We start from the raw sequence: 16,987 nt of genomic DNA on the forward strand, positions 1-16,987 counted from the left end.
TCGATGCCTGGACCACATACTTCATCACTGTGCTACATGTTTTCTGCTGCACCACTGGCATGGTATATCCTCCTTTTTTTTGCAGAAATTTGTGCTTAAAGTAGAACTATAGGCAACACTTTTTTTTCCATTTTGGATTAGAGTAAAGGGTGGTTATAGCCCCCTGTTAATGTTTTTTCCATCCATTAATTTCCCTTTCATTTCCTGCCCCATAGCCAAACAGGAAGTGAGAGGAAATCTCTGCAGATTAAGGCCCTCAGAACTAGTGTCCCCACTGGAGAATTTTAGAGCAGGTCTTAAACAGGAAGGGGTGTGACCTTGACGACAGGACGGGGGGGGGGTCATTTTAAAATTAAGGGTTATACGAGTTTAGTCAGGCCTAGGGCAGCACAAAACCTAAATACACTACTGATGGAGACCTGTGTACTGTATAGTCATGGCCTCATACAAAGTCCCAACAACAAACATTTTTTTTCTTTATAATTTACCTGTATAAGTCGAACAGGATTTTGCATAACATCCTCTCCACCAAAGAGGTAGATTCTTTGGTCTTTAGCAGCTACAGCTGGATGAAGGACAGCAACTGGCATGTTAGCCATGGTGCCCCAAGTATTATAAATGCTATCAAACCTTTCCACTGAGTTGAGTAGTTCCTGTTTCTCACCAATTCCTCCAATTGAAAATATATAGTTTCGGTATCCAATACTTTGGTGAGAATATCTTGGAACAAGCATAGGGACTCCTATCCGCCACTGGTTTAATTTGAGAGAAAGAATATACACACCTGAAGTAACGGTTTTGTCCTTGTTGGCCATAGACAACCCACCAAGCACATAGATACTACCGTGCAGACCTACTGCAGTAGCCTTGTGCAGGCGTAATGGAAGCTTGGCTAGTCTAAGCCACTGGTTGGACCTTTCATTGTACAACAAAACATCTCTGGTGGTCTGCTGGCTGTCTTTTCGGCCTCCGACATTTATAAGGAATTCTTGATGAGAAAAACGACGTGGAGAGTGCCACGTGGGCTTTACATCTGGAGAAGTATTTGAGTTTAGAGAAAAAATGACTGTACAGGCAGATTCCAACATGGTTCGGCAAAACATAGACGACTGAATAAGAGGGTCATTTGCAATGAAATGGAAGAGGAACATTGGGTGAATATATTCAAGTCTGACTTTTTTAAATAGTTCTTGCAAGTAGCACTTTCTCCCTTGGATATCGTGTCTGATCCAAGACATTAGGGTCTCATACACGTGTTCCTCTTCGCCATAAAGGTCATCATCTCCAAGATAGTCCAACAATTCCGACACAGAGAGCTCCTTCAGATCTTCTGAAAGGGACACTTCTTTAAAACACTGCAAAGCCATGTGTTTAGCTTTCTCTTTAAGGCTCTTCAAACTAAATAATTCAGAAAGACAAATCATGCTTAAACAGTTTTGAGGAGTCATTTGGTCCTGGAGGAATTTCAAGCATGTTCCTATTAATTTATCATATTGGAGCAATGAAGCAGCTTGAATGAGATGGAATACATTATTGACTGTGATAAGGATACCTCCAGTGTAAACATATGTGATTATCTGGCGAAATGTGTCTGAATCAATGCCCAGTAAAGTCACTCTTTCTTGGATGCTCTCTTTAAAATTGTTGCAGAACATGGCCTTGAAATAGGGGCTACTTGAAGCCATCACATTGCGGTGACATGGAAACTCACAATCATCAGTGCAAATGATAACATCTGTTAATAAACCCGCTTCTCTCAAATTGTTCAAATCTCTGAGTAAGTCACATGAAAGATCTTTATCATGGAAGAGCAGTGAGTTACAAGAATTGCCATCCATATTGATGCTTTGATTTTTTTTCAGTATTAATTAATACAGAGTAAGGAGAGGAATGCGATAAATGTGAGGATAGCCAAAGTGGGTCAGATGCTTCACTTTCATCCTAGAAAAAAATAAATAAAAGCTTTTAATATTTTTCTTTTTGTTTTAAAAAGAAACAGATTTGCTTTTTTGTAAACAATATTTAGTACATTTTCTGCTCGCTAGAATTGATCTCAGGACTTTTCTACCTTATACAACCTTGAAAAATACCTGCGACTCACCTATCCATCCTCTCTTCCTTATCTTATTACATATAAATCCAGCCTGCAAAATCTTCCCCACTACAGGAAAATTATTTTACACCCCCCCCCCCCTTCAAATTACCAATTTCACCAAACTTTTTAAAATGTATTTATAGGATATACAGTAAAACTATGTGAGTTGCTAAATCTTGTACCTTCATTAAATGTAACCATATTGCTAAACTTAGAGGTGCCTTCCATCTTTTTTCTACCCAGTTGTGACATCACTCAACTCTTATATCAAGACATCGCTTGTATATCAACTCAAAATGTATTAAAAAATTTTGCTTGTCTTACAAAACGATCTCAAACCAAGTTACTTTCAACCCAAGGTTTTACTGTATTTGCAGAGAGGGGTGTATTTAGGATAATTCATTTAGTGTTCAAAGTCAGTTTCAATCACAGCATTAAAAATTTGACCAAGATTATAATCATTGGCCAGGATTCACAAAGCACTTGCGCCGATGTATCTCAAGATAAGCCGTCGTAAGTACAAATGTGCGCCGTCGTATCTATGCGCTGACCCACAAACTGAGATACGCCTAAAAATAGGCTTTATCCGACCGATGTAACTTGCCTACGCCGGAGTATCGTGGGCGCATATTTACGCTGGATGCATGTGGCGCTCCCATTGATTTCCTATTCAAATATGGAAATGAGGGAGATACTTGCGCCCGGCGCATAATATACGCGGTTTGCGTAAGTCGTACGTCCGGTGTAAAGTTATTCCCCATATATGAGGCGCAACCCATGCAAAGTTATGGACCAGGGAACACAAGCCGTCGTATCTTTTGTCGTTTACGTGAATATGACTAGGCGTAGGTTACGTTCCTTTGTCTTTTGTGCTAAAATGTTTTTTGTTGCAGTCTTGGTACCCATTGAAGAGCTTTAGCATTGCTGCCTGTCTCTCTGACTTTCTGTCACTGTGAAAAGTGGTTCTAAACTAAGGGGGTCAATCATGCTGCCCAAGATGGCTATGAATGTGGCCCAACACAAAATCGAAAACCTACTTAAAAATGTTGATATGTTTTTGGAATTTTTGGTAAAAATGTGTTTACACTTTGCAAACACATGCGGCCAAAGAAAAATTTGACAGTGTCTCTTTATTTGATTTTTATAAGTTGTATCTTCCCAAAGAAAAATATCCCACTCTTCTCAGTCACGCCTTATTCATGTCATCAGTTTTCGGCTATATTTGTGAGCAACTATTTTCCAGGAAGGGCAAAATTAGGCAAAAAAGACACATGAAGGGCAAAATTAGAACCAGAGGCCCGGATTCACGTAGGAGATACGACGGCGTATCTCCAGATACGCCGTCATATCTCTGAGTCTGAGGCGTCGCATCTTGACGACTGATTCAAAGAATCAGATACGCCAGAATTAGTATAAGATACGACCAGCGTAAGTCTCCTACGCCGTCGTATCTTAACTGCATATTTACGCTGGCTGCTAGGGGCGTGTACGCTGATTTACGCCTAGAAATATGTAAATCAGCTAGAATTCACGAACGTACGCCCGGCTGTCGCATTACAGATACGCCGTTTACATTAGGCTTTTTCCGGCGTAAAGTTACCCCTGCTATATGAGGCTTATATGAGGCGTACCAATGTTAAGTATGGACGTCGGGCCAGCGTTGAATTTTTCACTTTTTACGTCGCTTGCGTAAGTCGTTCGCGAATAGGGCTGGGCGTCATTTACGTTTATGTCAAAAGCATTGGCTTCTTGCGGGTTAATTTGGAGCATGCGCACTGGGATACTTTCACGGACGGCACATGCGCCGTTCGTAAAAACCGTCATTTACGTGGGGTCACAATAAATTTACATAACACACGCCCACATCTTCCACATTTGAATTAGGCGGGCTTACGCCGGCCTATTTACGCTACGCCGCCGCTACTTTGGTTTGTGAATAGTGCACTTGCCTGTCAAAGTTGTGGAGGCGTAACATAAATAGGATACGTTACGCCCGCACAAAGATGCGCTCTTCTACGTGAATCCGGGCCAAAATATCCGATGAGCATCTTGAGAATTTATTGAGAATTGCTACTCCATCCATCCAACCAGATATTGATGCATTAGGTGATCAAAAGCTGCATCAAACACCAGAGGCCAGTCCATAAGGGGCGCAAGGGCACGCCCCCTAATCTTTATGCGCTGGCCCCTAATCTCCACGTGGGGCGCAAGACGCATAAGCTTTTTTTTTCGAAGCACATTAATACAGTAGAGCCTGAGGCTCTAACTGGCTAACTGGCTTAGAGCCCACCCACTTGTGACATTAGCAAATCAACATTCACTATTGTCTTCCTGCTTCTCCTCCCAGCCAATCAGGACAGGAAGCAGATCTTAAGATTGGCCTGGAGGAGAAGCCAGGGAAGCTGCCGAAGCTGGGGAAGCCGCTAAAGCTGGGAAAGCAGCCCGCGACCTGGATGGGGTTAGTGCGGACATGGCGTACCAGCCACCATTGACGTCAAATATCGCACTCGTTTTATGTTGCCTTCTTTTACTTTTATAATAAAAATTATTACAAAAATAAATTGTTTTATTACTCACATAGGTACATTATCTATATCAGAGATCGATTATCTATTGTAAAACTTGTGATCTACCAAACTTTTTCTGCTCTTAGCTTTCCTTACTGTTATTTTATGTGTGGTCCAAGGAAGGTCAAAAAGTTGGACACCCCTGGGATAGACCTTCCGCACATCACTCCTCTATGGTATCTATGGAGGGAGCCATGGTTGTCACCCTAAGTTGCCCTTTGATATGGACTACAAATTTGATTGTATATTTTTATCCTCATTACATCGAGGGCAGGGCAAATGGTAGTTTAATATAGAGAAGATAGCTAGGAAAGAAGATATTGTCTGTGTAGCTCACAGGAAGTGACAAGGATGCAACATTTCTGGCGAGATCAACATGTATTTTCTGTATTTGCCGAAAATGTTCTTATCCTGAAAAAAAAAGAAACCTAATGCACCTCATGTAAGCACCCTAAACTGCAACATATTACATTTTTGTTCTTGAGTTTAGTTATCCTTTAAAAAAAAATAAAGGTGCAAATATTCGATGGCTCTATGCTGGCTAGAGCTCTTGCTAAGAAAAAAAATATGGTGGCAAGCAATGGATTAAAATGTCTACAAAACTGGTTTATGTAAAATGTCATTGGCTGTAAAACAAATATCCACTTCCTTTTACTAGAGAAATCCACTTCTCTAATTTGCTTAACATTATGACTGCAGTAAAATATTTTGCGAGGCAATTTATGAAAAGTTTACTTTAACTCTTAACTATAAAGTTGTGAAATTCACATTTCTCCATCCATCTTCAAGTGTTGAACTGTTTCTTACATTTTTCTAAACATTAAGAGAACTTACATTTAGTTTCCATAGAACTTACTTTTCATTCATTGTGCAATGCTTTGTTTATGGATTTGCGAAATGCTGCTTATGCTATTAAAGTTGAAAGGGTACAATTTAGACAAGCATGACGATTTCATTTCTAAACTTGCCCTAGGACAGAGCCTACCCACTAAATGACTGGGAAGCAGACGTTTTAGTGCTGAATACAGATAATCGGGAGTGGCAACTTGACAAAAACATTGGGCTCAATAAAGAATCGATGCTCAATTTTTGGGGGGGTGCAAACAAATTGAAAAATTCTGAAAAAAAACCCCCATCAATTGCAGCCTCACTGTGCCATCAAACACAGCCACTGTACCATCAAACTGAGCCACTGTGCCATCAAACGCAGCCACTGTGCCCATCAAACGCAGCCACTGTGCCATCAAACTGAGCCACTGTACCATCAAACACAGCCACTGTGCCCATCAAACACAGCCACTGTGCCCATCAAACGCAGCCACTGTGCTCATCAAACGCTACCACTGTGCTCATGAAACGCTACCACTGTGCCCATCAAACGCAGCCACTGTGCCATCAAACGCAGCCCCTGTGCCATCAAATGCCGCCACTGTGCCCACCAAATGCCACCACTGTGCCCATCAAACGCTGCCCTGTGCCATCAAACGCTGCCCCTGTGCCATCAAACGCTGCCACTGCGCCCATCAAACGCTCCCACTGTGCCCATCAAATGCTGCCACTGTGCCCCATCAAATGCTCCCACTGTGCCCCATCAAATGCTATCACTGTGCCATTAAATGCTGCCCCACTGTGCTCCCCTGCCCGCGAGCGGTGTCCTCCCGTCCTCTCATATGATTGGACACCTGACAGGCGTCCAATCACAGCGCTTGTCTAATAACAGACACGAGCACCTGATTGGCGGAGAGGCAGTTCAGTGTTAGAAAAGCGAATATTCATTTGTTTTTCTAACACAACTGGGCGAACTGCGAGCGCCAAGCATAGCGCTCGCTGTTTAACTTTTTTTAACGCCTATTAGAGCCTATTAGAGCTTATGGCTATGCATAAATCTATCTATTGGTGATAGAGGGGGTTGCTGGAGAGAGGGGGTGGCACTCGTGCGCTCTTATGGACGCACCGCCACTGATCGTGACCCAAGAAAGTGGTTACTTAAAATAGTACTTTAATGCAGGACAATATGTATAAGAAAAATTGAAATGTATTGATAGCTTATCAATACATTTCTATTTTTCTTATACATATTGTCCTGTGTCAATGCTATTAAGTCCAATTTTAAGTAACTGCTTTCTTGGGTCCACAATTCTTTATTGAGGCCAATGTTTTTGTACAAGTAAGATTTTGCTACTTTGGACTATACACTGAGGCCTCGTACACACGGCCGAGTTTCTCGGCAAAAACCAGCAAGAAACTTGCTGGGAGATATTTTTTTGCCGAGGAAACCGGTCGTGTGTACATTTTCGTCGAGGAAACTGTCGAGAAACTCGACGAGCCAAAAAGAGAGCATGTTCCTTGACGGGAGTCTCAAATTGGCTCGTCGAGTTCCTCGACGGGCTGGTTTTCGACGAGAAACTCGGGCGTGTGTATGCTAAGAGACCCGCGCTTGCTCAGAATAAAGTATGAGACGGGAGTAACAGTAGCATTTGTAATGGAGATAACACATTTTTAAAGCTGTAACAGACTGAAAAGTGCAAATCGTCTCTTACCAAACTTTTATTTAACACGCAAACACATGAGATTAGCAAAAGCAGCCCCAAGAGTTTAGCCAGTGGAATCGAACTTCCCCTGCCGTTGTACGTGTTGTACGTCACCACGTTTGAGAACAAGGAGATTTTGTCTTGACAGTGTGTACGCAAAGCAAGCTTGTCGAGTTCCTCAACAAGCCTAACTAAGAACTCGACGAGGAAAACGATGTGTTTCGCCCGTCGAGTTCCTCGGTCGTGTGTACGAGGCCTCAGAGTGGGTTTGGCAGGCATTTTATTGCTCCTTTAAAATTTTCATTAGAACAGCAACCAGGCCTCCTCCTGACCATCTACAGACTGTACTGACCCATAGGCCTTGTTTACACTTGCAGTTGGGGGGAGTAAAAACACATGGCTTAGCTGCATATAGAGGGCAGAAGCAAAGGGGTGCTGTAACAAGAACTATTCCAGGATAAGGAAACTGTGGATCACCAGTTTTGGGGATACTTCCCCAAGTGGGAGATTGTATTGTGTTAAACCCTGTGTGCCCAATGCTCTCTATTTCACTTTAAAGTGGGAGTTCACCCAATGAAGTTTTTTTTCCTCTTTTCCCCTTAGATGGATGCTCGTTTTGTCTAGGGGAATTGGCTAGTTGTTTTAAAATATGAGCTGTACTTACCGTTTTCGAGATGCATCTTCTCCGTCACTTCCGGGTATGGGTCTTCGGGAGCGGGCGTTCCTTCTTGATTGACAGTCTTCCGAGAGGCTTCCAACGGTCGCATCCATCGCGTCACTAGTAGCCGAAAGAAGCCGAACGTCGATGCGGCTCTATACTGCGCCTGCGCACCGACGTTCGGCTTCTTTCAGAAAATCGTGACGCGATGGATGCGACCGTCGGAAGCCTCTCGGAAGACTGTCAATCAAAATAGGAACGCCCAGTTCCGAAGCCCATACCCGGAAGCGGCGGAGAAGATGCATCTCGTAAACGGTAAGTACAGCTCATATTTTAAAACAACTAGCCGATTCCCCTAGACAACACGAGCATCCATCTAAGGGGAAAAAGTCTTATGTACGGGTGAACCCCCGCTTTAAAGCAGAGCTTCACTCAAAAGTGACCTTTTACACCAATCTCACCCCCCATTTTTAAAAATGACAATGTACAGTGCTGGATCCCCTTGGCTTGGAAGTATATTACCCACATAACAAAGCACCATCATTAAGTGGGGAAGTAGACTAAAATTTTCATTGGGAGAGTGAAGTTTCTTTTTGAGTATGAGGGGAAATAAAGGGCCATAGAAGGTCCAGCCCATATCATTCTGGAACAGGGGCCTGGTAGCAACAGCCTTGACCCCTGTTTTTACACCAAGTATTCTGTAAGACCCGAATCCTTTTAAATTAGGTGTAAGTGTTACATATATACATAGTTACATAGTAGGTGAGGTTGAAAAAAGACACACGTTCATCAAGTCCAACCTATGTGTGTGATTATATGTCAGTATTACATTGTATATCCCTGTATGTTGTGGTCAATCAGGTGCTTATCTAATAGTTTTTTGAAACTATCGATGCTCCCCGCTGATACCACCGCCTGCGGAAGGGAATTCCACATCCTTGCCACTCTTACAGTAAATAAACCTCTACGTAGTTTAAAGGGTCACTAAAGGAAAAAAAAAATTTGCCTAAAATTAATGTCTGCAAGGTAGACAGACAGAATAGTGTAATGAATCTGTTAAAAAACGAGTAAATACCTATTAAATTCCTTCATCTATATCACCTCCGGCATTCTAGTTTCTGTTCTCTCATTTACTTCCTGGTTTGCATCGCTCGTTCATGTAAGAACTTCATTTCCCAGTATGAATTGCGGCACGCCCAGTAATTCGGACCTCCTTGAAGTCTCTAACACGTAGAGAGCGTCCTGCCGCACAGTTCCCAGGAGGGGGTGAGCATGTTACTGACCACAACAGTAAAGCCTCCCATCACGGTGGTCAGTAAAATCAGACAAGCAGGAAGTGAACAGAACAGAGAAGAAATAGAGAAACTTATGAGCAAAAACGAACAATGAGGAAGTGAAAAGAGGAATGTCTGCAGGTAAAGGATGCTTATTATGAAAAAAAAAATCCTTTACAACCCCTTTAAGGTTAAAACTCCTTTCCTCTAATTTTAATGAGTGGCAATGTGCCTTGTTAACCTCCCTTCTGTGAAAAAGTTTTATCCCTATTGTGAGGTCACCAGTACGGTATTTGTAAATTTAAATCATATCCCCTCTTAAGCGTCTTTTCTCCAGAGAGAATAAGGTCAGTGCTTGCAACATTTCCTCTTAACTAATATCCTCCAGACCCTTTATTAGCTTTGTTGCCCTTCTTTGTACTCGACCCATTTCCATACATCCTTCCTGAGGACTGGTGCCCAGAGCTGGACAGCATACTCCAGGTGTGGCCGGACCAGAGTCTTGTAGAGCTGGAGAATTATAATTTTATCTCTGAAGTTACTCCCCTTTTTAATGCATGTCAATATACTGTTTGCTTTGTTAGCAGCAGCTTGGCATTGCATGCCATTGCTGAGCCTATCATCTACTAGGACCCCCAGGTCCTTTTCCACCCTAGATTCCCCCAGAGGTTCTTCCCCCAGTGTATAGATTGCATTCATATTTTTGCCACCAAAATGCATTATTTAAAAATGTTCTACATTAAATCTCATTTGCCATGTAGCTGTTTATCCAATCCTCCAGGTAGTTTCTGAACAAATTAAATAGGATTGTTCCCAGTACAGAACCCTGGGGGACCCCACTACCTACCCCGGTCCATTCCGAGTACTCCCCATTTATCACCACCCTCTGAACTCGCCCTTCTAGCCAGTTTTCAATCCATGTACTCACCCTATGGTCCATGCCAATGGACCTTATTTTGTACAGTAAACGTTTATGGGGAACTGTGTCAAATGCTTTTGCAAAATCCAGATACACCACGTCTACGGGTCTTCCTTTATCTAGATGGCAACTCACCTCCTCATAGAAGGTTAATAGATTGTTTTTTTTAAATCTCAAAATGTAAGGCTGAACAATACAAAATCATATCCAAGGAGACTGTACTAGTAAAATGTCACTGATTATAAAATTAATCATATAAAACTCAGATAAGGATAACTTAAATGGACTGGACTGTATGGGCCCATTTACACTTATGGGTCTGTGATTCAGTTGCATTTTATTTGCATTTCCAATGTGTGTTATAATTGTGTTATCACACAAGTCTACATGTGTGAAGACGTATATGAACCTCTCAATGCTATAAAATGGAAAAATATGGGAAAGTGACCTTAACATTTTCTTTGTTTGCTGTTCCATATTTGTGTAAGAGCTGAGGTTCAGTTGAGCTGCTGAGGTTTGCCCTATAGCTTTGATGTTTTCTGTAGTGTATGAGTAACCTCACCCCCTCCTTGACAATAGGGTGGGGGCATTATTGGGGTCACATGGCTTACACAGGCCAGCCATGTTGGGCAGTGGCCAGGAGGATACTGCATAGTGTCCAAATTTATGTGTGACTAAATGTTTGTGTTATGAAGCTACAGTGTTCCATTGAGGTGACCTGTGACTGGATTCCATCATGGTGGACACATAACTCCTCATAGGTATATATGAGAGAGCCCCCTTTGCACATTACAGTGTCATTGTTGCTGTGACGAGGCACCCCAAAAGCTGGTGTCATTGGCTACTTTAATTCTGGGTTCAGAGGTTGGGAGCCTGTTCATTACATATGCGTGATATGGATGATCAAAATTGACAGTTTTGGCTAAAACTCTGAGATGTTCGAAATTTTGGTGAAATGTATTAGAGACAATAATTAAGGCAAAATCAAGGCAGTTTTTGTTGGTTTTTAAGAGTGCATTGGGTTTTAAATGGCTCCTTTCAACTATCTTGGACCTGTGCCAAAAATTTGGCCTGCATTAGCCTTATTTTTTTAACTTCTTTCACAGAAAGGAAACACACACAGTTAAGTCAAATCGGAGGGTGCCTGCATGCAACAGGAAGTTTGTAATTCATTTCCAGGTGATATATATGCGTTAAAGTGACCCTATCTTGTCTCCAAAGAGAAAAAAAAACGTCAGCTCCCTGCAATAGAAGCCACTGTATACTGACCTCTCTGGTCTCCAACCTTTCCTTCATTCTGGCACTGCATCCCCTGTACTCTTCAGGATTCAACACTTCCTGTCAAATGACTGTGTGTCCCCCACCGCTAGCCATTGTTCCTTCCACTGACCCCCTACATCACTATCGTACATAAAGTGATGTTGGGGGTCAGAGAATAGAAGCACATCATTTCTCCCTACAAATGTATATATTCAGAATTGCTTATTCTTATTGGCTCAGGATTCTCCTGCAGCAGTGTAGGTAAATGCATTATATAGATATGTTTTCCACTGACCAAAAATGGTAGACGTGACCACTGGCCACCAATGGTAGTTGTTGAGCAGTAATCCATTTCTGCCAAGTTGTTGCTCCATGTAGAGTTCAATACTGGTTCTGATTTAGATCTGTAAAGTCATTGCTTTCTTTGAGTCCATCCAAGTTGTATGCGGTATTGAGCCCTGATGAAGAACGAGTGTGAATGGTGTGGCCCCTGAAAGAAGTTGGATGTTTTTCTATGACTTTTTTTACCAACAATTAAAATAATCTTGGACTCTTATCTGGTGTTGGCTTGGTGCTCCTTTCTGTATTTCTGTGGTTTGAGCTACTATTGGTTCGACCAAGGGAAGCCTTGCAGTGTGGGAGATGTCTCACCAAAGCTATTTAGCTTGTTGGAGGTTTTCCTTCATAGGTTACATAGTTCATCTGATTAGTTCATCTGATTGAACAAGTCTAATGCTGCGTACACACGATCAGTCCATCCGATGAGAATTTCGTCACCACTCCAGCCAGAGTGGGTATAGTGTACCTGGACAGGCCTCTTACACCGACCTGGCAGCCAGAGTATCACTCGGAGCTTTGAGGGAAAAGATCTCTGCCACAGACTCTCCCTAGAACTTAGATCATGGAGGCAATCCTCCTCTGTAGAATTTGTGTTTTGAATCTCCTTCAGGTAGTGTTCTCAATCAGGTTACCGACTGACAGGTTACTGACATCCAACCTCTCAGTGTCTGGTTACTTTGATCCCCGATGGATTGTCTAGGCTCTGTTGGATCGCCACCCTCTCTTGGCTCTCCTCAGGCGGACTCCCCACCAAACAGCCAACTCGCTTGGGATCTTCTTGGAATTGGGGACCCAGTCTGTCACTGGGGCACAGCCACAGCTTCAAATGTTCCGGGCCAACATGGTCCCAGAACCAGGAACACCGCATAGCACGCGCACCCCAGCCTGGTAGGCCATCTCGCCGGGGAGCCGTGATGCGTGGTCACCCTAAAGGTGGGTGCCACCTCCGGAAAAGAACCCTGCCTCAATGGCGTCTGCTCCAGAAGTACCCTCCCCCAGCATGCCCCGCGAGGGAAACTCCCTCCAGATTGGCTGCTGGCAAGAGGCACATCAGCCTGAACTCCACTGGCGCCACCTGTCGCCCCGGGGTGGTACAACACCCCAGCAACAACAGAATGGACCCACAGCACAGCCCAGCCGAAACAGAGGCCCTTTGTAAAATTGCAATCACAATCGGAGTCAACTGCACTCTGATTATCCCTTAACTTTTAACAGCACCGGTACTTGGAAGTACACAAGCGTAACTATACGGAAGTGCCACCTAGCGGCCAGCGTAAATATGCAGCCTAAAATACGACGATGTAAGACACTTACGCCGGTCGGACCTTAGGGAAATCTATGCGTAACTGATTCTCTGAATCAGGAGCACAGATACGACGGCCCGCACTCAGAGATACGACGGCGTATCTGGAGATACGACGGCGTATCTGGAGATACGCCGTCGTATCTCGTATCTGAATCCGGCCCCTGGCATTTTAGGGCCTCATGAAATGAGAAATGAGAATTGATCAATTTGCAGATATATACCATCATTTGTGGACTCTATAACTTTCCTACAGACTACAAAATATACACTGATTTGGGTTATTTACACTAAAGAAATGTAGCAGAATACATTTTGGCCTAAATTTATGAAAAACAATTAGACAGAATTAACAGAACAAAGAAAAATATTTTTTTGTTTATTTAGCAAAATATAAAAAACCAAGTGGTGATTAAATACCACCAAAAGAAAGCTCTGATTGTGTGAACAAAATAATAAAAATTTAGTTTGGGTACAGTGTTGCATGACCGCGCAATTGTATTTCAAAGTGTGACAGCACTGAAAGCTGAAAATTGTCCTGGGCAGGAAGAGGCGAAAGTGCCCTGTTTTGACGTGGCTAAGGTTTGACAAAAAACCTGGAAGCTGATCAATTACCATACAAATGTTTTGAATTCAGCGTTCGATTTCAAGATGCACATGCGCATTACAAAAAAAAAGTATGACTGTTCCCGAACAAAAACCACATTCCCAGATGGAATTTTTGTTTGCTTATTCGAGAAAATGTTGATTTGATCACATTAATCGATTGAATGTTTTGAAAATACAATTTTTAAGGAAATTCTACTGGTATATGACCATCTTTACTGTTCTTTCTTCTAAGTGAAAGGTTACCAGTCAGGTCTGACTGACTAAAAACAATTCACTCTCTAGATTTTATGTCGGCAATAGTTTGCAAAGATTGATAGCATCAAATGCCATGCAACCTACAATCTGTATGTAAATATAATAGAGAAAACATGGGAAAATCAGAATAACATCATTTGTTATGGATATATAATACAGTTTGCCTTTGAAGCCCTAATATGCATAAAGTAAACTTTAAATGGACCTCTAACATAAAACAGAGACAGACCTTGTAGTACAAATAGACCGATGTATACAACACAGACACGATGTACCTTGATAAATGCTTCCTCTCTGCAGTCTCATTGACTTCTGCTCTTCAGTAGCGAGGACGCCATGTTCACGCCTCTCCACTTGTCTTCCAGTAACTGTGTTTACTCTGAATTCAGCTCCTAAACTTTCTGTGCAACAGTTTGACAGACGAGCTGATACTAATATTAGCCATGTGCCCGTGTTATTCTCAGTATTGTCACATGTGACTGGCCCTTGGCGGTGAGGTAAGCCCAGCTCCGGGGCCTTGTTTTTCCAGTAAGTGTTTATAGAGATGAGGATTTGGCCTTGTTACAGAAACATCTTGATCTCCCTGTCCTTAATGACTCCACCAGGAGAGATCAGTAAACACGGAGCTGTGTTTATGTGACGCAAATATTGGTGGGTTCAAAAACCACCAGAACTGTTCTAAAGAGTCTAGAGACAACTTTTTAGATTTAAATAGGGAAGGAACCTGTGTTGGGTTTTTATTGCTCTTTAGGGCTTCTTTAACCTCCCTGGCGGTATGGTATGGTGCTAAAGCGGTACCATTATTTGCAAGGAAATTTGGCGTTTTATATTGTAGGCCTGTAATTTTTAGGAATAACTCACTTAAATCTGACCAAACAAGAGTCTATTAGGCATCCCGGGTATGAAATTTTTTTAAAAACAAAATTATAAATTATAATATAATAAATAATTATAACAAATAATAATATAATTATAATAAAAATGATTCAATAATGTAATCAACTCAAAATCACTGAAATTTGCTCAGTTGCAGAATTGTCGCTGTCATTACTTTTATTTTTTTATGACGAATTTCCCCACAAATCGCTATCGCACAATTCTGTGATTATAATTTATTATCGCTGTTTGCTAGCTGCTCTAAAACCATTTTTTACATAAAGGGACACTTTTGGTTAGGGGTGCAACGGATCAAAAAACTCACGGTTCGGATCGTTTCTCGGATCAGAGTCACGGTTCGAATTATTTTTCGGATCCGCAAAAAAAAAAAAAATGTCGTAAAGTGGCTCAAGCACTTTCAGCATGTGTTTAAATCCCTCATTTTGCACAACCGAATATGGCCTCATGTCTGCACCTATAAACACACTGATGGCATTTGCAATGGCTTTAGCCCGGTCTGATTGTGTAACAAGTGGCTGCTTAAATGCCGCAGTGATAAGCGGTTGTTGAGCAGCTTTCGTTTTCGCTATCATTTTCACTCCTGTCAGTGAAACACCGGGTGACGCTTCAAATGCGTGGCCATGTTTGATGTGTTTCCACTGTCATATGGCTTTCTTGTGCCACTGTGCCTACACACCGTCATGGTTTTATCCACTGACCTCTTTCCTTCATCATTATATTTGACAGGGAAGCCAAAACTCTCTCATACAGGGGATTTAAATGACGCTGGGCTTTCAAGCTCCTCCATTCCGCCGCTCGCCATGACCACGCTGTGTGTGGACTAAACGTGCACAACTTTTTTTTTTTCATAAATCAATCCGCGGATCACGTGTGTGCGGTTCGGATCAATATCTTCGGTTCGGATCACGGATAAATGACGATCCGTTGCATCACTACTTTTGGTTGCTATGGACAATCTACAGTTTGCAGGCAGAAAGAAAGGTTTTTATTATATAAAAGAACATGTAGGGCACTGGGCAGACCACTAGGGACAAGGGGGGTGTGTATTTTTTACATAGAGTACTGTAATCTATAAGATTACAGTATACTGTATGTAATGTGTTTGTTTACGTTTTTGAATTTGGCGCCGTTCTCCGCAGGGAACGGAGATTGGCGGCACAGGAGGACGCTGTGTGAATCGAGCGAGGTCCCGCTCGCTCACACATCGCGGTGGCATCGCTGGATCCAGGGACAAGGTAAGTAAACACTGTCTGTGGATCCAGCGAGGCGAGCCTGAGTCTGATTCGGGGTTACCCATCCTAGCACAAAAATCTAACCCCGAGTCAGACTCGGGAATACCGCCAGGGGGGTTAAAGAGAGTTCTGACCATTGTCACCACGGCGAGTGTGGGGATATCTCTATACTGGAGCCCTGGATAGCAGTAAAAACAAACAAGACTTCTAACCTTTTCCCACTCTATTCAAATGTAAAACTACGTTTTGATTGGATTTACACTTTAAACGAAAAATGTACTGAAAGAAACAAGAGGGAGCCTCCATTGCTGAGTGAGGTCAGAGGGCCCAACCCAGGGGTGTTCAACCTTTTGAAGAGTGCATGCCTCTTAAGTGATTTGGTTCAGAATTTCGATTTTGCATGGCATAATGAAGATTTTTAACAACAATCAGGATCATTATATCCCGTGGGACCAATCAATGTACTCATCAGCACGTTGGTTCCAGATTATGATATATATATATACAAACGAGTAAAGAAAATCAGACAGCACAAAACCCAATCTTAACACAATGCAGCTGAACACTGAAGGTCAATATAAAAAACAATCCTTAAGTAAAACGTATATAAAAAAGCAGTGCAGAGCTCAAGAAAACTAAAATCCCACAAAAAAGTCCAAGAGTGTAGAATTCAGGAGACCAAGAGGTATCGACAGCTGACACACCGACAGGAAGAGAGGAAAAACTCCAGGCAGTGAACAGGGTGCTTTAAAACAATCACTGTGCATCCACTTCAGTGTTTCCACCACCAGAGGTACTAGCCGCTCACCTTAATGAAAGAACCTCTGAGTTAACAGAAAGACTCAAAGCGCACGCTCAGAAAATTCAAAGAAAATATATAGTGCTCTCCGTATATTCAAAAAAACACAAATTTATTAAATGAAATAACTACTCACAAGAGCGGGACTGGGTCCCAGTGCTCGGACAAGATATGTAGCATACATAAAAGACCAGGTAGGTGGCTGCCTGGCATCACATAAGCCCCCGCACGTGTATCATTCGTGGGTAA

At 42.4% G+C, this 16,987-nt stretch overlaps 1 protein-coding gene across 2 annotated transcripts in view; it reads right to left on the minus strand.

Moving 5' to 3' along the window:
- KLHL38 (kelch like family member 38) overlaps positions 1 to 14,269 on the minus strand; it is a 30,833-nt gene extending 16,564 nt beyond the window's left edge. The window contains exons 1-2 of one of the 2 annotated variants that reach the window (XM_040354929.1): positions 14,086 to 14,269; positions 489 to 1,941 (exon numbers count right to left, since the gene is read on the minus strand). In XM_040354929.1, the coding sequence (XP_040210863.1) occupies positions 489 to 1,838 (1,350 nt within the window). In that variant the 5' untranslated portion in view covers positions 1,839 to 1,941; positions 14,086 to 14,269. Of the gene's footprint in view, positions 1 to 488; positions 1,942 to 14,039 lie in introns of both variants that reach the window. The other variant, XM_040354930.1, reaches the window with a different exon arrangement.
- Between the last annotated feature and the right edge of the window lie 2,718 nt (positions 14,270 to 16,987).

This window comes from Rana temporaria, chromosome 5 (assembly GCF_905171775.1).
Source record: "Rana temporaria chromosome 5, aRanTem1.1, whole genome shotgun sequence".
In the NCBI taxonomy this organism is placed as follows: Eukaryota; Metazoa; Chordata; class Amphibia; order Anura; family Ranidae; genus Rana; species Rana temporaria.